Here is a 22,799-nt window from a genome sequence, read left to right as displayed (position 1 = left end):
TGATGATGATGATCGTCATCATCATCTCCTTCATGGATTAGATCATTACTAATCTGTTCATGATCTGAATCTAAAACTTGAAATCAGTTAGTGTTTCACTCATCATTAGAATCGTATACAAATTACTCTTTGGCACAGTCTGAAGTCTCGATTTTTACTTCAGTAATTCACATTTACGATCATTACATTCTTTTAGGGATCACATAATGCAGATTTAATAAAAATGTTCATTTGTTTGTAATCTTCTATTTTATGGTCGTCATAAAAGGTACTGTCTTTGTATTCTCGAAATTTTCTTTCAAAAATAAACTTATTTAATATCATTATCTAGCACTGTCCTGTTAGCTGATGATTTATTGCATTTCTTAGAATGTAGTTTCTTAGTCACCCCAGTTTAGACTCTCATTTTTTCATTATAAGCAACAGGATGAACTTATCCGTAAATAATCCTATTAACTGAATAACTCGAAGGTTGTAGTAGTCGTTGTTTAATCAGCTGTCCGAAGACAGGTCTGAATCTCACAAGTGTTACCAACAAGGCACCACTTATGTGGCGACTAGCCAGAAGATAATGGAGTAGAATGGGCAGTTCCTTTCCCCCTCCATTACATACATCGCCGACTAGCTACGCATTACATTAATTACATTAATCTGACTGCACAGTATACAAATAATTGAAGGGTGAACGTAAAGAACATGCCAAATCACTGTTTGTTAATTTTTTTGTCCCATCTACTAGCTCATAAAGTGAATTCTAGTAAATCAGAATGGCAAAAAGCCTGCATTGTAACATGGCATATTAAACTAAATGGGATGTCAATTCATAGCGTCTTCATCTTGATTACACAACTTTTAACATTATATTACGTCTTTCCCGTGTTAACCAGGTACAGTAATATTTAACACGAGAAAGACATAAAATGCATATTCCATAGCGTCTTATGAGTGTATTGAAGTTAAGAAATGCCCTCCTGAAAAATTTAAGAAAAGTGACAACATGTTCTTTCCGTCGACCCTCCAATTGTTCTTCCTCTGACACATATCGTCAAGTGAGATGTACTGCCTCATAATAATAGATGTACATGTCAGCCAGAACCTCAATCAGAGGTAGTTAATAGTAATTTAATCTCCAAACACTCCACATGTTGTTCGGAGTTTTATAGACCTATTGTAAAATTAATATTAAATGGTATCTTAAGTTACACCAAACATTAATTTTTAGCAGGTGTGTAATTGCGTTTTAATGACAGTACCGGTATTAGTTTTTAACTGTCTACATTACTTTGTTATTGTAACGTATGTAATCTGAAACAAATAAGTTGCAGAAATATCAAATCACTCTTTTGGTACAGTAAAATGTTTATAACTCAGACTTTTCGTTGTTTCTCTACATCCATAGATGTGATTAAATTACACATACCGGTAATACAATCAACTCGTTCGTGAATAACTCTTCTGCATTGTAGGCCATTCGTGATGAAATGTGGAGATAGACAGAGAGAAAACGTGAGTGTACAAGTTTTTGACGACATACTTTTCCATGCATTGGTATAAGTAGTTGTTAAATATCATTAAATTAAATCCGTGGACCAACGGCCCATGAAGATCAAAGGGCGACCATCTGGCTCCTGGCCTATTGTCCATATCCCTCAGCAGAGGAGAACAGTCTTTTTTTTTTTTTTTTTTTTTTTTTCTGTTTTTCCATTTGTTTTCCTTTGTTTTACTTATACTAATACAAACACAACACCCATGCCCGAGGCGGGACTCGAACCCACAACCCTTCGGACCAAGCGATAGGGACATGCCGTGCCCCTACCGCTTGAGCCATCCGGGCCGGCTGTCATTCAACCAGAACAAAGATATTGGATGGTTAGCACAGTGATCCCCCCAACCATTATAGCTGGTTTCTGTAACTAGATTTCCCTACTTATTGTAACTTTCCAAATTCATCAAGATGCTGGCACCAATCTATACACTGGCCGAAATTCCATGAGAGAAATTCTGTACCCATGAAAACTCGAACCAGTGTGCATTCCGTAAGTCGAGTTCTCAGTTCCGAGGATGATGTCTTAGGCCACGATGTTACGGTGAAACGCATTATTTAATAAAAACATGAGTAGTTGTCAGCGATTTAAACTACCAGTATTTTTACTTTATTTTGCTTCATATACTACAAGAATTTTAAGACTATACTTTTAAATAAGTTCCTGTTTTTAACCCCCAATTCTGGAGTCCCGAGGAAAAGCTTTCTGAATGTTTTTTTTTTTTTTGTCCCAGTTTCTCTAGCCATCACTGTGTGATGTCCTAACTGGATATTAACCCATGTCATGTCTTTTTTGGCAAGCTGTTTTATGTTTTGTGACATTTTCTTTCTTATAAAAGACTTAAAAGCAGCACTGACTTACAGAAATAATTAGGACGCAAGTTCTGCTTGCTTTGCCTTATGATTGTTGGTAAGTAAACAGCTATTGTTTTAAAAAAAATTGTGCCTTTTATAGTTAGATATTCAAAAAAGAAGGTCACTGCATTATAATAATCCGTGGCGCTACAGCCCATGAAGGACCAAGACCTACCAGCCAGCTGCTGGCCTCATGCCGAAGCAGAGGTGGACGATCATCCAACCAGAATGGAGGTATCCTGTGGTTAGCACGATGAGCCCCCTAGCCGTTATAGCTGGTGTTAGTAACCGGATTTTGCTACCTATCATAGTTCCCCAAGTGCATCACGATGCTGGGTGGGCACCGGTCCCATACACTGGCCGAAATTTCATGGGGAAATTTCTTCCTCCATGAGGACTCGAACTAGCGCGCATTCTGTAACGCGAGTCCTAGGCAGGATGCCTTAGACCACAATGCCACGGTGCAGTACAGGTCACTGCGTGAGTCAAGTCAAAATGTTCATATACCGGTATTATGTACAATGAAAAATATTCTAAGGAATGTCATCTTTATTAAAAGAGGGTTCGCTATAATGATGAAGTTATGTTTATCAGCATTGACCATGGTGGTCGTTCAGATGTGAAAGTACATTTTCAGTTGATCGAAAAAGCATAATTCAAGAATTAGTGCCCTAAGTTGTAATATACATAATGACATTTTTGTAATCCCATGTTCCTGTATCATAAATCGATGAACGTTTGCTTATGATAATGGAGAAGGTATTAATTTGATTGGGTTTCTGAAAAAGGTCATCCCGAAACTGAAAATTCAATGTTACCATATACGCTTATAGAGTAAGAAAATCAAAATATTTTAAAAGTGTTATTTTTCAATTGTAATGTAATTGTATAGTATGTATTGAGTTTTGAAGCACTGTTTATTGATAGCACAGTTTATTGCTCTAGCATAGCATAAGCAATTAAAAAACATACAAAATTACAAACTCACATATGAATTCTAATTAACGAAAACACTGTGGAGTATTTAGCATAATTACAGCATAGTATACGATAAGATAAAATAAATCTAAGCTGAAGTTTCTCCTTTTTACAAACGTCATAAAGATCTTGAAGAGACTTGATTGTCCATTCTGCACACTGATTTATCTGGGAATTTCCAGTCTCGATGGTTCTTGATTCCAAAACTTTTTCACAGACTTCAGTGCCTTTTCATGAACCTGAAAGCTGCTACATAGCTTCTGATAATAATCAGCTGCATTGTACGTTTGGTCAGCAAACTAATGGTCCGCCCATCTGTAAGAGATGAATCTACAAATTTCGAGTAACGAGTCTCTTGTCTCTGGTATAAGAATAAATCCCAAAAGAACTAGTATTGGTCTGGAACTCCATCTTGCTTTACTTAAATTAGGTATTTTCTGGAACTTCACTTGCGTAAGTCTTCCAGTTTCTTCAAAAAAGCGGAAAACTCAAAAATGAAATATAAATTTCATACCATCACGCCGTCTACAGACTTCTTCCAAGTTCTAGAATGTTCTAAAATGTTCCTCAAGGCTCTAGAAGGTTTTGCAATCCAGAAATTTGTAGAAACATCCTGGATGTCCTAGAAAATTTCAGCATGTTCAAGAAAGTTCTAGAAGCTCCAGAAAGTCATTGTGTTACTACTTGCTTATAATACTTATATATGATTTTAGAAAATTCGTGTTGGGGGTGACTTTTTTAAAGTACTAAACAGAATTAAAACCCTTTTTATTATTTTTTTAGCAAACGTTCATCAATTTATAATACAGGAAATCGATTATTTTGCAAAAAGTCATAACCCTAATATATATCTATGTATGTATGTATGTATGTGTGCGTGCGTATGCGTGTGCGTGAAATGGGTTACACGATTCTGAGTATCATCTGCAATGTACTACATACTGTTTACACCAACTTAAAGTCAAACCACTCTATGCACAGGAACCATGCAGTCAAGGCACCAATAACGTTCAGTTTATTAACGTTCTGTTTATCAGAATGGCCCACTGTATTACATTTTTGAAAAGATCTTGACGAGCTTAATTGAATAGTAAATACATAGTGCCATTTAAAGAAACAATGTTAATACTCTTATCTCATTAATAAATGAGGATACAAGGTTGTCTCCCCATCAGTATTATTTCCCCTTGTCAGTTGTACACCTTTTGTATGAACAAATTTTTCATTTGATGCTTGCGTACAAAGTTATTTTGGGTGGTGAAGATAAATGAGACATTCTGTATAAGATTCCTACTGGAGCTAAAAGACAGCTGTGAGCAGTACCAGTATGGGATGAGGATAAATGCAAACAAGACGATCATCGTTATCACATCACAAGAAAAAGAAAGAAGGTGAAGATGCGAATTTGAAATAAGGCAGTGGAACAATTGGACAGCTTGAAATACTCGTAGTTGGGCTTTATAATAAATAGTAATATGAGCTACTGCGTGAAGTCAAAATAAGGAAGTTTTAAATAGAAAAGGAGCATCTTCTATAGGCCTCTGGAAAAAATATCTAAGGAAGAGACTAGTGAAGTGCTTCGTGTGGGGTATGGCATTATATAGGGAAAAAACATTGACATTACGACGTAGTGAAGAGAAACGACAGGAAGAATTTGAAATGTGGATATGAAGAGGAATGGCCCACATGAAATGGATAGGCAGAATAAGAAATGAAGCTGTGCTAGAAAGAGTGAGTGAAGAAAGAATGATGCTCAAACTGATCAGAAAGAGAAAAATGTATGGCTGGGTCGAAGATCAAGAAGAAACTATCTAACGAAGGATGCACTGGAAGGAAAGATGAACGGGAGAAAAGTTCGAGGCACAAGAAGATGCCAGATGATGGACGACATATATGGATCATAATTGGGCCATTCCATGCGAAATCGGACAGCGAAGATCCTCGTGTTTTTCTATTGTTGCGAAATGTTATACAGAGTGATTCACGAGGATTTACCGTCCCTTACGAGCAAATTTCCGAATACGTTCTGAGCAAAAACGTCATATAAACACCTGTAAGAAGCGATTACAATAATTTTCATATTAGTAGTATCAATGACAGGAAACCCAGGTGATTTGAAAATGCAACGGAGAACGCGTATCGCGCATGTACCTTCAGTGCGTGTATCAAAGTGTGATCTTAGCTTGTGGGGTGTTTAAGGTAGTATTAAAGTGAAGTAATTTAATCTAAGAAATTGAAATACACATCGTGGCATTTCCTTTGTTTGGTCCAAATGGGAGATATAATTTATAAAACTATTCCTGCTTTAATCCTCATAATCTGCCTCATAAAAAATAGAAAAAGGTCTCAGAAAAGTTTTTCCTTGGATACTCAAAATATGCTCGAAAAACATAAGAATTTGTTGTAGATACAGACTGAAATTGGAGTAAATTCGGGTATCTCAAAAGCACAGCACAGTAGTGAAGGAAATAAATGTGCAGCCTATTTGTAGCACATAATTAGATAAGCGGGATGTGCAGCCTAGTTGTAGCACAGAAGTAGATAAGCGGAGAGAGAGAGAGAGAGAGAGAGAGAGAGAGAGGGAGGGAGGGAGGGAGGGAGGGAGGGAGGGAGGGAGGGAGGGAGAGAGAGAGAGAGAGAGAGAGAGAGAGAGAGAGAGAGAGAGAGAGAGAGAGAGAGAGAGAGAGAGAGAGAGAGAGAGAGAGAGAGGAGAGAGAGAGAGAGAGAGAGAGAGAGAGAGAGAGAGAGAGAGAGAGAAGAGAGAGAGAGAGAGAGAGAGAGAGAGAGAGAGAGAGAGAGAGAGAGAGACGAGAGAGAGAGAGAGAGAGAGAGAGAGAGAGAGAGAGAGAGAGAGAGAGAGAGAGAGAGAGAGAGAGAGTAGAGAGAGAGAGAGAGAGAGAGAGAGAGAGAGAGAGAGAGAGAGAGAGAGAGATTTTTTTTTCCATGTGTCGGATTCAAGTGACGGAAAACAAGACTCGGAACACGAGATTCTAGACAATTTTAATAAAGTGTTTAATTCTGCACCAGATAGAAAAGCAAAAATTCAAATATTGATCTTGTTGCCTGTACCCTGAACAATAAAAAAAAATTCAACACAACTTCAGTGCCACGAAGCCAGTAGCGGCCCGCGGTTATAAAGGTGGCAGTTCTGCATGAAAAATAGTGTATTTAGCAAACGCATGCTGTTTATTGCATCTAAATCGGATAACGCGTGTAATTACAGCCCCTTCTCGAAGTTGACTGTGCACCCGAAATTGTACTCCAACCATCCGCGCGCCCCTACCCACTACGTGCGCTACACCTCTCCCACCTGGTACAACTAGTTACGTAGTGGAGATGTGCCCCACATGTTGATACCTGAATGAACAACCATCAGGAACTTTCTGTCGTTCGAACGCTTTTAACTCCTACCGAATTTCTTTACGTCAACTTTTCTAGCCTATACCCGTACCGGCAGACGGAATTATAAAACAGAGAGCTGGAAGTTCCTACAGACTTGCAATAAAGTATCGTAACTTGACCAGTTTGTGAACATGTTTGTTGCATTATTAAATTTAATTTCTTGGCAAGAAATGATCTGTGGAACACAATACAAATTCTCCGTGTTTCCCACTCATTAAGTTCGCCCCGCCATAAACCAGCACAATTAATTCATGTTGTTCAATTATGACTGAATTTCCGTTAAGCCTATATTCCATTAAGATAGTTTGCATCAAACTTTCAGCGTCATGTCTTGGTGGCAGTGAAGACAAATTTCCAATAATTTTATTGCTATCCAGCAATTAATTTTGAATTGTTTTCGTAGTTCCTTTCAATTGTGACGAGCCCTATAAATGATCTTTGGAAGTTTAATCTAAATGTGGAGTAAAATCAGTCAAACCCCGAAATATACGGCGGTTTGTTGAATCTCCTGATTCAGCAAGTCCTCGCATCGCTAATTCAAATGCGGCACAGAATTTCACACAGTTAATTATTTTAGATAGACCATATCTCTCTTGAGAAACATTTCCTTCTTGTTTCTGAATGTTAATCCAATACGCAGAATCAAGCTGTGTTAGAATATTTTAATATCGTTAACAGTGACAAATCTGTTTGACTTGAAATGAGTTCTCGAATTTTCATGCTCTTATAGTTTTTTAAGTCAAATTAAGTAAATCCTTCACTCCGGTGTTTGTCCATGTATTTTCTCCTCAAAACAGAATACACGGGCGGGGGAGAAAGCGTTTTCATGAGCGCAGCAAAAAACCAATCGTTTCCATTACACATTTCGGTATTAAAATGACTAGTAGACTACATGATTTCCTCGACTTTTTCCAGAAATTTCCAAATTTAAATTTGGTGTAGGACGTCCTAATTTCTTGTTTAACGTGCAATTTCTCTTTTAATTTCGAAAAGGGTTGGTCGATTAGGTTTTCATTTCATTCATTTTTAATATAAAATATTTCCTCAGACACACCGACTAATCACATCACACCACCCACAGTACTACAACACACTGGAACTGTAATGATATACAGTAGTCTAGAAGCCTGTGTTCTAACGCAGGTCATAAAGAGATGAGGGTGTTGGCGGTTCTTTTGTATACAGTATTCGAACAGATCTGCTTCGGTTGCAGCTCTAATGCAGTCTTATGGGGCGGTGAAGAAAACCAGTTTTCTGCTGCCGACTACCCTGCGTTGAGCTCCAGGAACTGCTGATCACAGATCCGAAAAGTACACTACAGTTAAAATTCTCCAGCAGTTCAAGGCTCCTACAGACAATAAAATCTCGAATCGAAGGAGAATGAATTGGAAAACTAAATGAAACAATGAACTAGATTACATAAAAGCACGTTTTACATTTTTAATTTTACAGGTCCATTTAAATGGCGGTTCTGCAGCTCTGCAGTTCTTATTGTAGAGCCGCCCCTGCACAAAGCATATGATTCTTGTGGCCAAAGAAATGAGTAAATAGGGATTTATGATGTGCATACCTCGACAGAAAAAGGGGAACTCCCTGCCAGAAGACACAATTACATTAATTGTATATTATTATGAATTGGATGAAGTGAGCCGTGTTCTGCCGGGGAAGAAGGTTTTTGTAATTGTAATAAAAGATGGTAAAAAAGAACATATCCTAAAAAACTAGTTCTGTTCAATCTTAAGGAATTGTTTCGCAATTTTAAAGATAAGCATCCCGAAATTAAGATCGCTTTTTCTAAATTTGCAGAGCTCCGACCATGGCATTGTGTTCTTGCTGGTTCTGCTGGTACACATACAAGTACACTGTACTTAGTACAGTCTACGTGTGTATGATCCGTTGCTTACGAGATTATATACAAGCTAGCGCTTAGCGCTTGAAATGCGGGTCTAAAGTGGTTCCCTCGTAATGCCAATTCCGCCGCTCGGAGCGCTGTGCGTTCCTAGATATTCATAGCAGAACACTTAAATGACATTGACATTTAAAGGACTCACCGTTGCTTATTAAATACTTCGTACAATAATTTATGGTCAATAAACGTAATTTCAGACCTTCTACGTCTCAATTATATTAAAATGAATGGCTGTCATTCTTGATATTAAAGATATTACACATTATAAACTAAGGTACTACCTTCCTATTGTTCAATTCATACACCGTATCTTTTCGGAAATAATGAAAGAAACTTGATATAGTTTACATGAACACCTGTAGTCTACCCTTTTCACGTATTTATTATTATTATTATTATTATTATTATTATTATTATTATTATTATTCAAATGAATTAAGGTACTATATTATCTTCCATTTCCCTGACTTCATAATTTAATCATTTGTAAGTGGGCCTAACTTATCCCTTTCTTTTTTAAAAATATATTGACGTTGAAGTGTTACGATTTTTACTAATGCAAACAGTAGTCACAATACATGATTAGTACAATTGTGCGATTTTTCTTGCACATCTTGCAGTGGTAAAATAAATATCTAATAGGCCTGCTGATTAACCTTTAATAGATAGTAATAGCAAATGCTATGATATTTTAGTGTGTGTAAACAGTTTTTAAATTGGAAGTTAGAATTAAATTAAGTAGGAAGTTAGTCTGCAATTTATGTGATTAGAAGTGGTTTTCGAATTTGAGCATTTCGCAAAACATAAACAAATATCTCAGGAATCTCAGGGATGATTTCTTTTTTTTTTTAGAATTTTGCCGCCCATAGGCACGTGCGCATCTGCTTCCCCGATCCCCATTTCATTTGTAGTAATGTCTGCATCTCGCTCCCCTGAGCTCTTTTCCTGTCGTCACTCATGACATGTCAATTTAATGAAAACATGAAGTAAAATCTTCGGTACACCATGTAGTGATAATTGTACTTTATTACAACGAATAATTGTAGTATTTATTTATTTATTTATTCATTCATTCATTCATTCATTCATTCATTCATTCTATCATCTCATTCATTCATTCATTCATTCATTCTATCATCCATCCATCCATTTATTTATTTATTTATTTATTTATAATCCCTAATGCCGTAATAATATTCGATTTTGCTTGGAGGATGAGGGGAATACGTTACGAGGGTGGACCCCTAACTCGTTGGTGGACCCAAAAGTAACCGGAACCGAACTGTTGCGCACGCATGCTTTGTAGTTACGAGTTGTGCTGTTAGGTGGTGTTAGTTTGGGGTCTCCCGCGACCGTTAGTGAGCTGGCGTCAGTCTGAGTTAAATGGTTTGTTTGTGGTGCTGTGTTGTTTGCGTTCATGTTTAAACCGTTTGGCGATTAGTGAGATGGCCGACCACAAGGAACAAAGCGTGTGTGTGAAATTTTGTTTTCTGTTAGGGAAAACTGCAGCCGAGAGCGTTGGGATGCTTCGGCAAGCCTTTAATGATGTTGCTTTGGGGAAATCGCAGGTCTACGAGTGGTTTTTCTGTTTCAAATCTGGAAACATGTCAACTGAAGACATGCCACGGGACGTCCTTCGGCAGGAAGAAATGACGAAAACATTGCCAAAATCAAACGTGCAATTGATGAAGATCGTCGAAAGACCATTGACGAAGTTTCTGAGGAAACGAACCTGTCATGGAGCACGGTCCAGCGAATCTTAACCGAAGAGTTGCACATGAGACGGGTGTCTGCAAAATTTGTTCCTAGCTTGCTCACAGATGACGAAAGAGAAAACCGAGTGAGAGTTTGCCGCGACTTGATGAGTGAAATGCAGAACGGTCCAAATTTCATTAAAAGAATTGTGACTGGAGATGAGTGCTATGGGTACGATCCAGAATCAAAGCAAGCATCGAGCCAGTGGAAAACTCCAAATTCATCACGACCCAAGAAAGCACGTCAAGTGCGATCCAATGTGAAAACAATGTTGATTTGTTTTGTTTTTTTTTTTTATGTGAATGGCATTGTCCACAAAGAGTTCGTTGCCAGGACAAACAGTGAACCAACATTTCTATTTGGATGTGTTACGAAGATTACGAGGAGTGTGCGACGAAAACGGCCCGAAATGTGGAGAAATGGGAACTGATTGCTTCACCGCGACAATGCTCCAGCCCACACAGCTCTGACGGTCCGACAGCTTTGACAAACAATAACATGGTGCTTGTGCCTCATCCAACCTACTCACCCGATCTGGATCCGTCGGACTTTTTTTTGTTTCCACGAATGAAGAAATGTCTGAAAGGAAAGCGATTCAGTGATGTGGATGACGTCAAAGAAAACACGCTAACGGCTGTGAACAGTATCCTGCCTCAAGAGTTCCAGCACTGTTTTCAGCAGTGGCAAAAGCGTTGGGACAAATGCATTAATGCACATGGACAATACTTTGAAGGGGACTAAAGTACTGTGAATGCAAAGTTCAATAAAAATACAAAAAAAATATATATATATATATTCCGGTTATTTTTGGGTCCCCCCTCGTACACTAAACTCGGCATGCTCAATATTAAAATCGCATTGCTGCGTATGTTGTATCCTAAATAATGCAAATCGTATATATGTCAATATTCAGCAGTAATAATTAGCCATTGTCGTGAAATATTTCGCCACTTAAATGATGGTGGTAAATCATACTCCTTTCCTCGAATAACGCTACTGATTGTCTTAAGGCAAGACAAACTAAGAAACTATACTAGTTTAATGATGATAATAATAATAATAATAATAATAATAATAATAATAATGTCTGAAAGTAGAAGACACCGGTAATTCACTTTCAGCAATTATAACAAATTAGAGGGAACGAAATTTGAAAGAAAAACACGGAACTGAAAACAATAAACTTGCCAATGTAAATGAACCAGATGAACAATGCAGTTTGGAAGCAAAATTTTTAATTGAACAAATCCAGGCTTTCGGGGAAAAAAATTGTAAATTCCATTAAATGACGCTGAAAATCTGCATATTGATATTTAACAAGTCATCAATAAATCTCAGATAAGACTGTAATATGCTTGTTATATTTATAATCTTTGTACTCGATCAGTAATGCAAATTTTTCACGATACACAATGCTTAGTAATGAAACTATTCATCATTTATAATAGGACTGCGAGGCGAACTTAGCGACAGAAATTGTCATGACGCTCAGAGACCCAATCTTGATCGTGCTATGCGCCAGCTTGTATATAATGTAAGCAACAGTATGATAAATCAAAATATCAAACTAATGTTAGATGGAGCAAAATTACCGAAACTAACACAAAACCATGAACTACCTTTAAGAACATACCGAGACTGTGTGGCTAGAATCATGTGCAATTCTCCAAGACCGAATTGTTTTTTCGGTTCTTGTTTTGAGTGCTCCGGCACCATGATACTACAGGAACAACTGGAGTCTACCTTTGAGGAAGTTATGGTAGTCACTGTCTATTACAAAAAGTGAGTTGCTGTGGATAGAACTACTCTGGAAAATGCGCAGAAGGATGCAGACGATTTCACAGATTACTTCCTTAGGAAACTAGGTGCACTAGTAAAACACGCTTTTATATCGACAAGTCAAAGTTCATTTTTCACAGAAATTAAATCAAGATTGAATCCAGGGGAATTCGCAGTTGTATGTAATTTCTCAGAAAACTACGCTTTCGTAGTTACAGACGCAGTGCAAGGATTCCATAGGCATAACAACCAAGCAACATTACATCCTTTTGTAATTAAAGCAAATAACTTAACATACAGTGAATCTTGATCGTGATTTCGGTCTGTTTGAAACACGATACAGTAGCAGTCTACTCATTCCAGAAACACCTGATCTCATATTTGGAAGAAAAATTCAGACAGTTTCAAAAATGTATTATTTCAGCGATGGTACATTATCTCAATATAAGAACAGAAAGAACTTCATTAATCTCTGTTTCCATGAGGAAGATTTTGAAATAAAAGCAGAATGCCAATATTTTGTCACGTCACATGGGAAAGGCCTTAGTGATGGCGTAGGAAGAAGCATTAAGAGACTTGCAGCATAGCCGAAATCGACCGACCTGTAGTTTTCTACAATTAAGTTCCAAGTTTTGTATATTTGTATTTGTGTTGCTTTTAATTATAGTTCTTACTTTTATGTAATTAATTATTAGTTTGTAAATATGACATTTGCCATATCGTGTATATGATCAGTGGATGCAATAAGTGATTATGATTAATTTATACAGACATTTTTGAAAATTTTAGATCAATTTTTCCAAGTTCATGTCCGTTTTCATATGGAATGATCATATGGAGACTAGTAGGAAAAAATAGATTGGAGAATGCTGGGTAACACCTGCCCTTGAACACGAAACTATGAATGAATGAGAAGATGAAAACTCTTTCATTTTCTATATTTATTATTAATTTCTGTACTTACAATCGAGTTTCTGTATTGATATTTCTTACACTCTGCGTATGAATGGTCGTCTTTCATCTTTGGATTCTGTTCTCGATTCTGCTTGGTTTTCTTTTATGTGCTTAGTTACTGTCAAAATGTTCTTTATGTCCTCTTCATTTCTTACATATTTTCGTAACTCCTCTTGTGGCATGTTGAGAATAGCTTTAGCTAATTCCAACATTCTGTTGACATCGTGGGATGTTGGCAAAAGTATTTTCATTGAATAATCCTTTTGCTCATCTCTCTGGGATTTACTGTTGCTCTTCTTTGAAGTTACATCTTTTAGATCCAGTTTCATTATAGTTGACGCAAGCGTGTCTGCTATGAAAGCTAATACTTTTTCAGGTTCCTTTTCAGACAATAAAGGTTTCTTCGAGACATGTGTTACAGATTTTAAATCTGGTTTCTTCTTACACCGTTTTACAGCTGCTGGTTTCTCTTTTTTGGGTACTTGTTTCTCCTTTTGAACTTTCTTCTGTTTTAATGAATGAAAAGTTTGAATTGCTGGTAGATCAATTTTATTAATTTCCTCGGCTTGCCATTCGTTTTCTTCGTCGTCTTCTACTTCGTATTCATATGTTCCTTTATTGTTCCCATTGTCTCCTTTTAACTTCACATTCTCTTTTCCTCCTGTCTCCTCTGTTCTAGTTTCTTGATCATTTTCTTCATCTTTCATGAAATTCGACTTATATGTATCACTTTCTCTGTCCCCACTTTTTTCTTTATCAGTTTCCTTTCCATCTCCTTCATTTTCATCTTTTTCGTTCTCTTCAGTTTCTCCTCTCTCTGTCACCACTTCTTCCTGGTTTTCTGTTTTTTCTTCATCTATTTCGACTTCCTCTCTTCCCTCCTCCACATCTTCCCCTATCTCTTTCACATTGCTCTCTTCCTCTTTCCTTTTCTCTTCCTCTGCTTTTCTCTGTGCAGCTTCTTCCGTCTCATCTTCTAGTACTGTGTCGTCACGTTTTTCTTCCTCTTTATATTCTTTCTCCTGTTTTTCCCAGTCTTTATTTCCTTGGTCCTCAACTTCTGTATCTTCAAGTCCATCATGTTCCTCTGCAGTAGACTTCTGTGTAGGCTCCCCTGTTAGTCTGCAGACATCTATCACCACCTTTGCATGTGGCACATCGTGCGTGAAGGGCTCTGTGTCTTCGTCTGTTTGTAGCATTCTTTCCTTTTGTAATTCGCCTCGAGGCACCTTGTATTCTATCTCATTGTAGATTTGGCTGAAGATGAGTGCCAAGTAGGTCACAAATACTGAAAACACACGGTGATTATGTTACATGGAGTCAAACATATGGGCACCTCCTGCTTGTAAAATTTTGAATACCGGTACAGGTAATTTTAAAACTGTTTCGAGAAACAAGACTTTTTTTAACAGTTTTTGTGTATTGACTAGGTCATAGAAAATTTTATACTGACTTCTATACCTTTTCAACCTCAAGTTCGGAAATGGTTAATTCATTTTCAGAAAAAAATAAACTTAAATTCGGAAAAGCTAACTTCAATACTTCAAGTTTAGAAAATATAAATTCAATATCGGAAATGATAATCAAACTCGTAAAAGAATGAAGTCAGTCTGCAACTTTGTTGTTGTTGTTGTTGTCGTCGTCGTCGTCGTCGTCGTCGTTTTCATTTATACACGCTTTAACATCTGTGGTCATATCGCGTGTGTATAATCTTCGGATGCACCAGTAAGCCGTTGACTATTTTTGAGTTTGTTTCTATTGTTGTGTGTTATAAATAGCTTGTGTTCATGTAACTGGTTTTCATATTTATGATATTGGTTTAATAAAGTGATAATGAATCATGGTATGTAAATTACCAATTTGCCTTTGTGACTGAGGAAAACAACCTCAGTTAGATTGGCCGACCACGGGATTTGAAGCCGGTATCTCACAAATACGATTCTTGAATGTTACTGTCTGAACCATCTCGCTCGGTTACAACAATTAACAGTGTTCGGTTTGGCCTGGATGAAAATGTGAGGAAGAAAATAAAGGAGATTTTCTCAAAAGTGTTTCCATTTTAGCAGTAGAATAGGAGTTATATTAAAACAAACAATTAAATCTGCAAAATTAGGAGATTCAGTAGCAATGCATCTATATTTTCGGGAACAGAGGATATTACGACTTCATTAAACAAAAACAAGTGTCACCCACATGTCGCTTTTCCGGAATAGGCCTACTGTTGTAACTAAAAAAAATGAAAATTGAGATTTTCATGTGATTTGGCCCCAAAAAAATTTATGTGGAATAATTCTGTATCTCCGAAATTATACCAATTGCCGCTAGGTGGCAGATGCATCGCTATTAATGGGAAGCAAATGATGTGGAAAAATTAAAACACGCTCTCCTGTACAAAACAGGTTTTTTTGCGTTGCAACAGTATTCCGGAAAATCGACGATGTTTTAAGAACATCATCATTTACACATGTAGGCCTATTTCTGTGAGGCAATTTAAGTTATAAATGTACTTCAGTTTTCCCAAATATTTTTGACACCTTGAGAAATGGAATGATGAATTTCGTATTTAAAGTGTTAACAACATTAATGTCAGATACTGCAGTATTTTGTTTCTCTTGAAAATTTAGTTATTTTTTTATTTATTTTTTTATTTTTTATTTATTTATTTATTTTTTTTTTTTTTTTTGCAAAAATTCTTCATTTGTATGTCGGATTATATTTTTAAATTGATTATTATTTCAGACGTTTGCCAGATTTAGCATTATGCACTTACTGTACATGAACAGTGTTTTCATAATATGTTCGAATAAAGTTTGATCTTCCTGTTAAGTTACCATTTACTACTTTTATTGTAGGACCATCGGATCTATGCCCCTTCAGCGCTGTCGTCGTTCTTAGAAGAGTTATACAGGAGAGCAAGCTAAAAGTTTTCAAGACTCTCTATATTCTGTTGTCTTTGGTTATCATTCTTCAAAGTTCTCTGGACTAATCAGGTTGTTATTCTGTACAATTGAACCATACAAAACTAAGCTGAGCTATCAAATGATATTAAAAACAGAAGCTCGACAATTTTGGACTTATCAGGTTTTCCCTGGACTCTTCCATTTTTTACTGCAACGCTAAGATTAGGTCTACATACAAAAAACTAACAAATCTGCGATGTTTCATGATACCAAAATCGTTCATATAGATGCAATGTATAGAGAGATATTTTATTTCATGTAATATCGCGTCTTTTTATTATGACTCTCTAATATACCTAGGGCCTACAGCAGGAATCATATTAATCTCAGATTGTTTCTGACATACAATGACGTGAAAATTAAGACTATGTCATAACTATTAAAATAAAATTGATTTTCATAAATTACAATAGGCCTACCAAATGATGTGATACGAAAGGTAGCTAGCATAAGGATGGTATTAAAGAAAGCCTAACAAATCTGCTTTTTCTTTGAAATTTCAATTGTTGCTTTTAAAGAAGCCGAATGAATAAATTTATCTAAATCAAACGTTACCATAACTGTACCTACCAATGACTTTTAGAATGTCAAAATACAGCAATGCAGGATTTTGCTGTCGCCTTTGGAAAATCAGGACCGTAGCATCCATGAATCTTAAGCCTACAAGTTTTCCGTGTAATCAACTGTTCACTAGAATTTTGCTACAGCTCATCGCATTACCATGGATTTACCAAAAATTGTACAACTATTACGTAAATAATAGAGCAGTAATATCATCAAAACTAAAATCGCGTAACTGTTAACTTTAACAACTTTCTGGAGTGTGGAGAGCAAGTACCGGAGTAGTGTCGATCCTTATACAGAACATGTGAAAAATAGGATGTATTAATAGAAAATTAAATTTGTGCTTATGTACAACAGTAACAATAATGTAGAAAGCAGATTTCATGTGAATACTTTTCATAGATCGTGTTGTTGAAAGGCAACAAAGGCTTGAATAATTTCGAGGAAAAATTGTTCCTGGGCCGGGTATCGAACCCGGGACCTTTAGTTAAACGTACCAACGCTCTACCAACTGAGCTACCCGGGAACTCTACCAGACACCGATCCAGTTTTCCTGTATATCCACAGACTTCAAAGTGGGCTGACAACCGTCAAGCAACCAACATTGAGTGCATACTAACTCTGTGTGACTTAAATTGTGTTTTTCTGTTAACGAACATGACGTGTATTATGCAAATCAAGCATTTGATACTGTTTCTCATGAAATCTTAATTTCTAAACTTAAATATTCTGGTATTAATGGAATTAATTTGGACCTGATAATAAATTATTTGTCTGGCTCTGTTTTGGGACCCCTGTTATTTTAATTATAATAAATGATCTGCAGTCAATGCTTCGGCAATGCCACTATTATATAAAAAACAAGGGGACGCCATTTTGAATCGTGGTTTTCCTAAGGCGCTAAGACAAATGGGATGAGCCCTAAAAGAAATGGGCCACGGACCTGCACTCATATCCCCATGAATCTCCCTAATTAACAATTACATCTCTCCCCCCTCTTCGCAATTGAGCCATCATATAGCCAAATGGCTGGTCTCGAAATTGAGACAAATCAACAAGGCTCATGACCTCCTACATAATAGCCAAATTGGCTAGTCTCTTATATGAGACAACTCATCCTGCCTAAGGTATTCCGTGGTTTTCCTCAGGCGTAAGACAAATGTCGGGATGAGCCCTATAAGAAATGGGTCACGGACCTATATGCCCTTCCCCATATATATTCCACCTTTATTATAAATTATGTATGCCCTAGTTCAGATAATATTAATAGTCTATTAAACATACGAGGTCACTCAATAAGTCGCAAATTGAAAGGACAGGGACCTCGCAAATTGCAGCTTAGATTTCACGGCGCTTCTTCCGACGGCCTTCACCTGCTTTATCATCGAACAACAGATGACGGCGTCTTGCCATCCTAACGGCAAACACCAGCCAACTCCTCCTCGCCCCGTTCCGTGATCAATTGATCAATCTCAGCCCCCCTCGCGTATGTGGTACCTAAGAGGTTACGTCCAATTTCGGCTTCCCCTTCAAAATTTTCTAGAGCTCCTTCAGGGGAGCAGCGTAACCCGGAGTGAGACTAGTGGCCAACAGGCTTGGAGCTCACATATTTAGTTTTGTACAGCCCCCAACCCCTTGCAAGGACGCGTTTTGCGTACCTTTTAAATTTTCCTCCCAATTCTCCTTCGATTTTTCGATTTTGAATCGTTTCTGTAACACAGTACTACACGTCACTGGACGTTGCATTAATAATTGACTACCCGACACTAAAGTAACTCTCGCACTGTTACCGATGCAAAGTCAGGATACACATTGCTGACTAATAAATATTTATTTTAATACCTCTATCTACCATATTTTTCTGTAACATAAGTTCTGAATCACCAGTGGTAACAATCAAAACAAATATTATAAACTAGCGGTACCTGCCCTTCGCTGCACTTGTTATAAATAAATATCATTGACTTAAATCTGTTATATTTCCAAATAAGTTTTGTTATTGTTAGTGAATAATTAATTTATTATCAATTATAAATCGTTTGCTCCTGAATACTTTCAAAGTTGTATTTAGGACTATAAATGTACCGGTGACTGTTATTACCATGCAATAGGTTCTGGAGCTGTTCGATTAATTCTACTTTTAAGCTTGGTATTATGTTAGACCTAACAGCGTCTGAAATAGAATATATTTGTAAGAACTGAAGGTCGTTACTCTCAGCTGGCAGAAGGCTTTGTCACCAAACGATACCATGTGAAATAAGGTGTTGTACTGCCCTATATTATTTAAAACATGTGTTGATAACGGATGTACTACTATACGTAACTATCTAAGTTTTTAATTGGTTGTGGAGGCTTTTGAATCTCTGGAAGAAAAATTTTCCAGCAGCGCAATGTATTCAAGACTAATTTACAGACATGTTAAACGAATTATTCTTGCAATGAAAACGGACGATCCTAGACCAAATAGTCGTATCTTAATAATGTAATTACTTCATAGTTTCATCTGGTATTGTATGACGTAATGACGTTATGACTGAAATACCTATGTTGTTAATTGTTTTTGTTGTAACATTCGGCCATAACTGACCGAGTATGTAAGATCTCGCGCTCAGAGGGGTGGAGTTCGGGGTTCGAGATGGCCTACAAACCACAAGTCATGCTAAAGATGTTGGATTGTTGATTATGTAATATGGAGTATTGTGCACTACATAGAACTGTTACTGTACCTATTAAGTATACATTACCATATCTCACCCAAACACGTAATTAAGCAATAAAAATATGTACCGTTATGTTACTGATTAATTAATACTTAGTATGTGCCGCGTGTATATTAATTGTAAAATTATTCCATCTCTGGCTTTCATTCTTTCATAAAATGCAACGCAAATCAGACATCAAATTCTAAATAACATTAAATTTAACTGCAGTACATATGGCCTTAAGTAATTATTAGTTTCGACAGTATATAAAGTTTTCTGTGCGTAAGGTTCTGTTTAGTCCTACCTTATAACTTATGCATTTGTGCCCAGTCCTCATTTCATTCATGAGCATCTGTAATGACATAAAGCCTACGTCCATCTAAAGGAACTACACTTTCCAATGTTAAAAGAATTATTTAAATCTATTAAATAGGCTAGTTTCCTGAGATTGCCTCATACAAACACACACTCTCCTTATAATATAATAATATTTAGTATACTATAAAGACATATTATCACCTGTATATTAATCCGATTGTTGTCCCAGGACTCCAAAGCCGCCTTAAATAAATGCAGAGTCACTTGTTTCATCTTTATTACTCATATATTAATCTGACGTAGTCACGATATAAAAAACATTGTTATTTTAAAACAGATATATATCGCCATTATGGTAATGCAGAATTCCTGCACGGAAATATCATTATGTACTTCGGTACATCATAGTAATATCAGTCTTATCGAATTTTGCATAAAATAAAACTTATCGGAAATCGTTTTTAAAGAAACTTTTGTTATGTAATATTTTTCATAAAAATCAATAATAAGCGAGATATTTCGATTTATTTAATTACGGTCCCCTTATAACCCCCCCCTTTTAAATAAAGTATTTTGAATGACATATAGCCTAAAATCTAAGTTACAACGAACTTAATTTAAATTCCAATTGTCATATAAATCGCGTGAAAACGTAACAAACATACAGGCAGACATACAAACAAAAATGTGAAAAAAGCGATTTTCGGTCTCAGGCTGATAAAGGGACAATCCCATTAAAAACGGGACATCTGGTCACCTTATTTTAAATATATATTTTTTTTCTGACAGGTTTTTCCACCAGTTTAGCAGATTCTACGAGCTGGTTAGCCGGAACCTATATGACAAAGTTGGCGACACTGGTGAATGCACTTGCAGCAGCTGAAGTAATGAGGCAGACGACGGTGACAGCTAGGTGAGTTTTGTGATTTCTTTACCCGTGAACTTTGTTAATTTTTATGATTGTGTTATAATTTAGCCATGGTAATTTCTGGCAATTTTGGCAAGCTAGCTTTGCTGACTGATAGTTGGCGACAGTGGCAGCTGATTCGCTTGGATTGCATCGATTCAATCTTGAAACATGGAGTAAGTACAGTATATTAAACGTGTCTAGAGATTGTCCATTCTGAGCGAGATCGAGTTAATACCTAGAAACTAACACTTACTGGGAATGGATTTTCTAGCATATTCAAGGGCCATTTGCGTTTTAGATTATGATTTTATGTCAGATTCCCTTTATGAAACTTATGTCGACTGGGAATATATTTGTTTTTTAATGCTATGTTACTTTTCTTTTCTGTGGTGTTTAAAGCACGTTAAATTTTCCAATGAAACGGTAGGTATATTTTTCTGATGTTTATTTATTAGAAATTGTATTATTTTAAACTATGGAAAGTAGTAAGCCCTACTAAGTCTATACAATGGCGATCGAGACCAAGTAGGCCGTGATATTTATGCTATGTTGAGGGATGACCTGGATTCTACAAATAATTATTAAACTGTCGGTTGTGATGTATTTACCTAGAAATTACGCTTAAGTTTACAATAGGTCGGCACTATCTCTATGTGCCGTTCCGAGCAGGACCAAGTCCGCGGGAATTTAATAATATTCACTTTGGAGTGTTTCCCAGGTAACCTACTTCCAATTCGGACAAATTTCAGAACACGGATTCCTTCTTTTCCCTCTTCAAAATTCCAATCTTGTGCACACAAAATAAATTATTGGCACTGAAAAGTGCCTTTTCGTAAGCATGATCATGTGCATTCGACAAAAGCAGACAAATCTGCTCTTTTTAGTATTTTAAGATATATTGTCACTGAGGAAGGAATGGACCATTTTATTAAACAATACAAATTTAATCCCAAAATATCCATGAATGAAAGCTGTCGCACTTTTTCGATTATATACGGGACAAGATTGTTTGGCTGCCCATTTATATACAACAATTAATATTTTTTCTACTCCTAATTGTTTATTTTATAAAGAAAATATAATAATGGTTATAATACACCTTCTCAAGAACTGTAAAAATTTAACAGCTCTACAGATCTGTCATTACTAGGGCTCGGAAGTTGATAATGTAAAATTCACAAAAAATTGGCCGGAACAAGTGCACAATACCGAAACGGCGAATATTTCGAACACCACTACCAGAGCCAGCTTCAGTTACAAGCCAGAGCATGGGTAGGTTTGGCAACGCTGAGTGGAGGCGGGCGGAGGCGAAATAAAGGCATGACATTTGATGTTTTAGTGCTATGATTTCGTTGTCACATGTACATTTTCGACATTAATTAAAACAAAACTAAGTGTATATGATCAAGATTCATTGTATTGATGTACAATTCCTCTTAAAAAGAATGAGACGACTCTTGGTCGTCGGAAGTTAAAGTTCTGCAACTCGGTTCACTCGATGTCGACGTAGCGAGGAAGACATCTGCTCGTGCAAGCTTAGGCCTATTTTCATCCTACTCCAAAGTGCACACCAGTGCAAAATGTTATCACTTGTCTGTATATTTCTGGAGTAGGTCTCTTTTTACGTCCTTGATCGTTTACCTTTAATGAAAGATTGAAATATACCGTGTAATACGAAAGTCATTCGCCAAAGTCCAAAAACAATATTAACTGTGAAATGACAAATGTAGACATATGGCAAAGACAGCAAGGAACATTGTAAGGACCACGACAAGGACAAAGATCAGGACCATGGTTACATACAATTAACACGACAAATACCACCACAAGGGTTATGCCACGACATAGACCACCATAAGGATTAAAAGGACCAGGACCACGAAAAGGACTATTAGAAAAACAACAAGAACCGCCATAAGGACCAAAATCAGGATCATGATAATTTACTAGGACAAGAAACACGATATGCACCACGACAAGGATTACGATAAATACCACGACATGGACTATGATAAGGACTTCGAAATTTACCAAGATAAGGACTATGACAAAGACAACAAATACTTATTAAGGACCACGACAAAAGCAGCAAGGGGGACGATAAGGACTATTACAATGCAACAATGACCACAATAAAGACAACATAGATTACGATAAGGGACATGTCAAA

At 36.7% G+C, this 22,799-nt stretch overlaps 1 protein-coding gene across 13 annotated transcripts in view; it reads left to right on the top strand.

Annotated features, from left to right (window-relative positions):
* The window catches only part of LOC138705170 (zinc finger protein OZF-like), a 96,303-nt gene that overhangs the window by 52,330 nt on the left and 21,174 nt on the right, over positions 1-22,799 (top strand). For 11 of the 13 annotated variants that reach the window (XM_069833852.1, XM_069833849.1, XM_069833848.1 and 8 more), the window contains one exon: positions 20,509-20,632. In XM_069833852.1, the coding sequence (XP_069689953.1) occupies positions 20,509-20,632 (124 nt within the window). The other 2 variants (XM_069833875.1, XM_069833874.1) reach the window with 2 other exon arrangements.

Source organism: Periplaneta americana, chromosome 8 (assembly GCF_040183065.1).
Source record: "Periplaneta americana isolate PAMFEO1 chromosome 8, P.americana_PAMFEO1_priV1, whole genome shotgun sequence".
NCBI classification, from domain to species: Eukaryota; Metazoa; Arthropoda; class Insecta; order Blattodea; family Blattidae; genus Periplaneta; species Periplaneta americana.
This window is presented reverse-complemented; position numbering and strand designations above follow the sequence as displayed.